The sequence below is a fragment of the Bison bison genome, unplaced genomic scaffold (assembly GCF_000754665.1).
Source record: "Bison bison bison isolate TAMUID 2011002044 unplaced genomic scaffold, Bison_UMD1.0 scf7180017864516, whole genome shotgun sequence".
Taxonomy (NCBI): Eukaryota; Metazoa; Chordata; class Mammalia; order Artiodactyla; family Bovidae; genus Bison; species Bison bison.
In genome coordinates this window covers 5,593,685-5,595,523 of record NW_011495069.1, presented here as the reverse complement: position 1 = coordinate 5,595,523, position 1,839 = coordinate 5,593,685, and the positions used below count along the sequence as shown (strand labels likewise).

Genomic DNA, 1,839 nt, shown 5'->3' with positions numbered 1-1,839 from the left:
GAGTGGGTGCCCCGCTGGGCGGGGGCCGCCGCGCCGCGCCCGTGATCTGGGCGTGGAGCTTCAGATCGAGGCGGCGGCGGGTGCTGTGCCCAGCCTCAGGAAGGCTGACCTTTGAGGTGTCCCCATGTTCTCCCTGACCCAGGGGGACAGAAGTCCCTTCGCAGCCCCGGGAGTTGACTGGGGAAACAAGTCTCTTTCATTGGAGTTACTAAAATATTCTCCAAAGACAGAAAAATTCTGAGCGCCCGGTAGCAGCGGGATTGGATGTTCCCAGGCTGGTTCCAGGGGTGGCTGCCTGTCCGCCTGTCCATCCGCTTGGCACGTGGCTGTTGAGCGAGACCTGGAAGAGCAGCGCTAGGGACAGGAGAGAAGGGCGGCCCCTGTCTCTCCCCTTCACATTTGTTTTCCTGAACGTGTTTCTTGGCGCCTGCCAGGTCACCTTCCCAGAGGGAGTTGGAGAGAAACTGCTTTTGATCTCCGATGGGACAAACTGCATGGATCTCCCAAGCCCTTTTTTTTTTCTTTTTTTTTTTCCTCCAAGAACGATGATCGCTTTCCTTATGAGAATCCTCTTTAAAAAATATTCCTCGGTATTTCCCGCCCCCTCCCAGGATCTATTTTCTTTTGTTCCCATTCCCTTTTTTCCATCATCAGAGTTGCACATATTCTTGGTGACGTCTCCTGGCTGGAGCGCTGCTTGGTTCTTCCTGTCGCCGATGGCCTCCTGGCAGGTGGCTGCTGACCCTGCGGTGGACCGAGAACCGGGGGCCGGCTTGGGGGCGCGGAGGGGGCGGGGCCTGGAGGAAGCGGTGAGCCGAGGCAGGTGAACGTCAAACCTCCACCGACTGGATCTGGTTCATCTGTGCCCGCATCACCTGGATACTGTTGAGGATTTTTTTCTGGTGACCAGCCAGGGTGACCCCAACCCGGAGAATGTCCCTTTGGGGAGAGAAGCACATGTGTTAGGGACATGCGAGGGTGGAGGGACTCCATCCAGGTAGAACCACCTGGGCTATTTCAGGGGTTTCCCACTGGAGAGAGCAAGGGAAGGGGAAAGGGAGCGGGAGTGACTGAGTGTTAAGATGGGGGAGAGGGGGCTGGGAGTGGGGGCACCTAGGTGCCCGTGTCTCCTTTGCTGCGGGAGAGGAGAGGGGACCCTGCATGACCCTGCAAGAACCAAGTACCCATGTGTTCACTTTTTACCTCTGTTGATCTTCCTACCACACCCCAGTTCACAGAAGAGAAAACTGAGGCCAAGGGGAGTCCTGTCATTTGCTCAAAGTCACTCAGATGGTCAACACCAAAAGCAGATTGATTATATTCTTTGCAGCCAAAGATGCAGAAGCTCTATACAGTCAGCAAAAACAAGACTGGGAGATGACTGTGGCTCAGATCATGAACTCCTTATTGCCACATTCAGACTTAAATTGAAGAAAGTAGGGAAAACCACTAGACCATTCAGGTATGACCTAAATCAAATCCCTTATGATTTGGAAGTGGAAGTGAGAAATAGATTTAAGGGATTAGATCTGATAAACAGACAGCCTGAAGAACTTTGGATGGACGTTTGTGACATTGTACAGGAGGAAGTGATCAAGACTATCCCCAAGAAAAAGAAATGCAAAAAGGCAAAATGGTTGTCTGAGAAGCCTGTACAGACAGTTATGAAAAGAAGAGAAGCGAAAGGCAAAGGAGAAAAGGAAAGATATACCCATTTGAATGCAGGGTTCCAAAGAATAGCAAGGAGAGATAAGAAAGCCTTTCTCAGTAATCAATGCAAAGAAATAGAGGAAAATAATAGAATGGGAAAGACTAGATATCTCTTCAAGAAAATTAGAG

General features: G+C 51.3%; 1 protein-coding gene across 1 annotated transcript in view; it reads right to left on the bottom strand.

The window, feature by feature from the left end:
- Positions 1-251: 251 nt before the first annotated feature.
- LOC104981237 (ephrin type-B receptor 2) overlaps positions 252-1,839 on the bottom strand; it is a 27,689-nt gene continuing 26,101 nt past the window's right edge. The window contains exon 11 of the mRNA XM_010830240.1: positions 252-939. Coding sequence (XP_010828542.1) covers positions 831-939 — 109 coding nt within the window. The 3' untranslated portion in view covers positions 252-830. The remainder of the gene's footprint in view (positions 940-1,839) is intronic.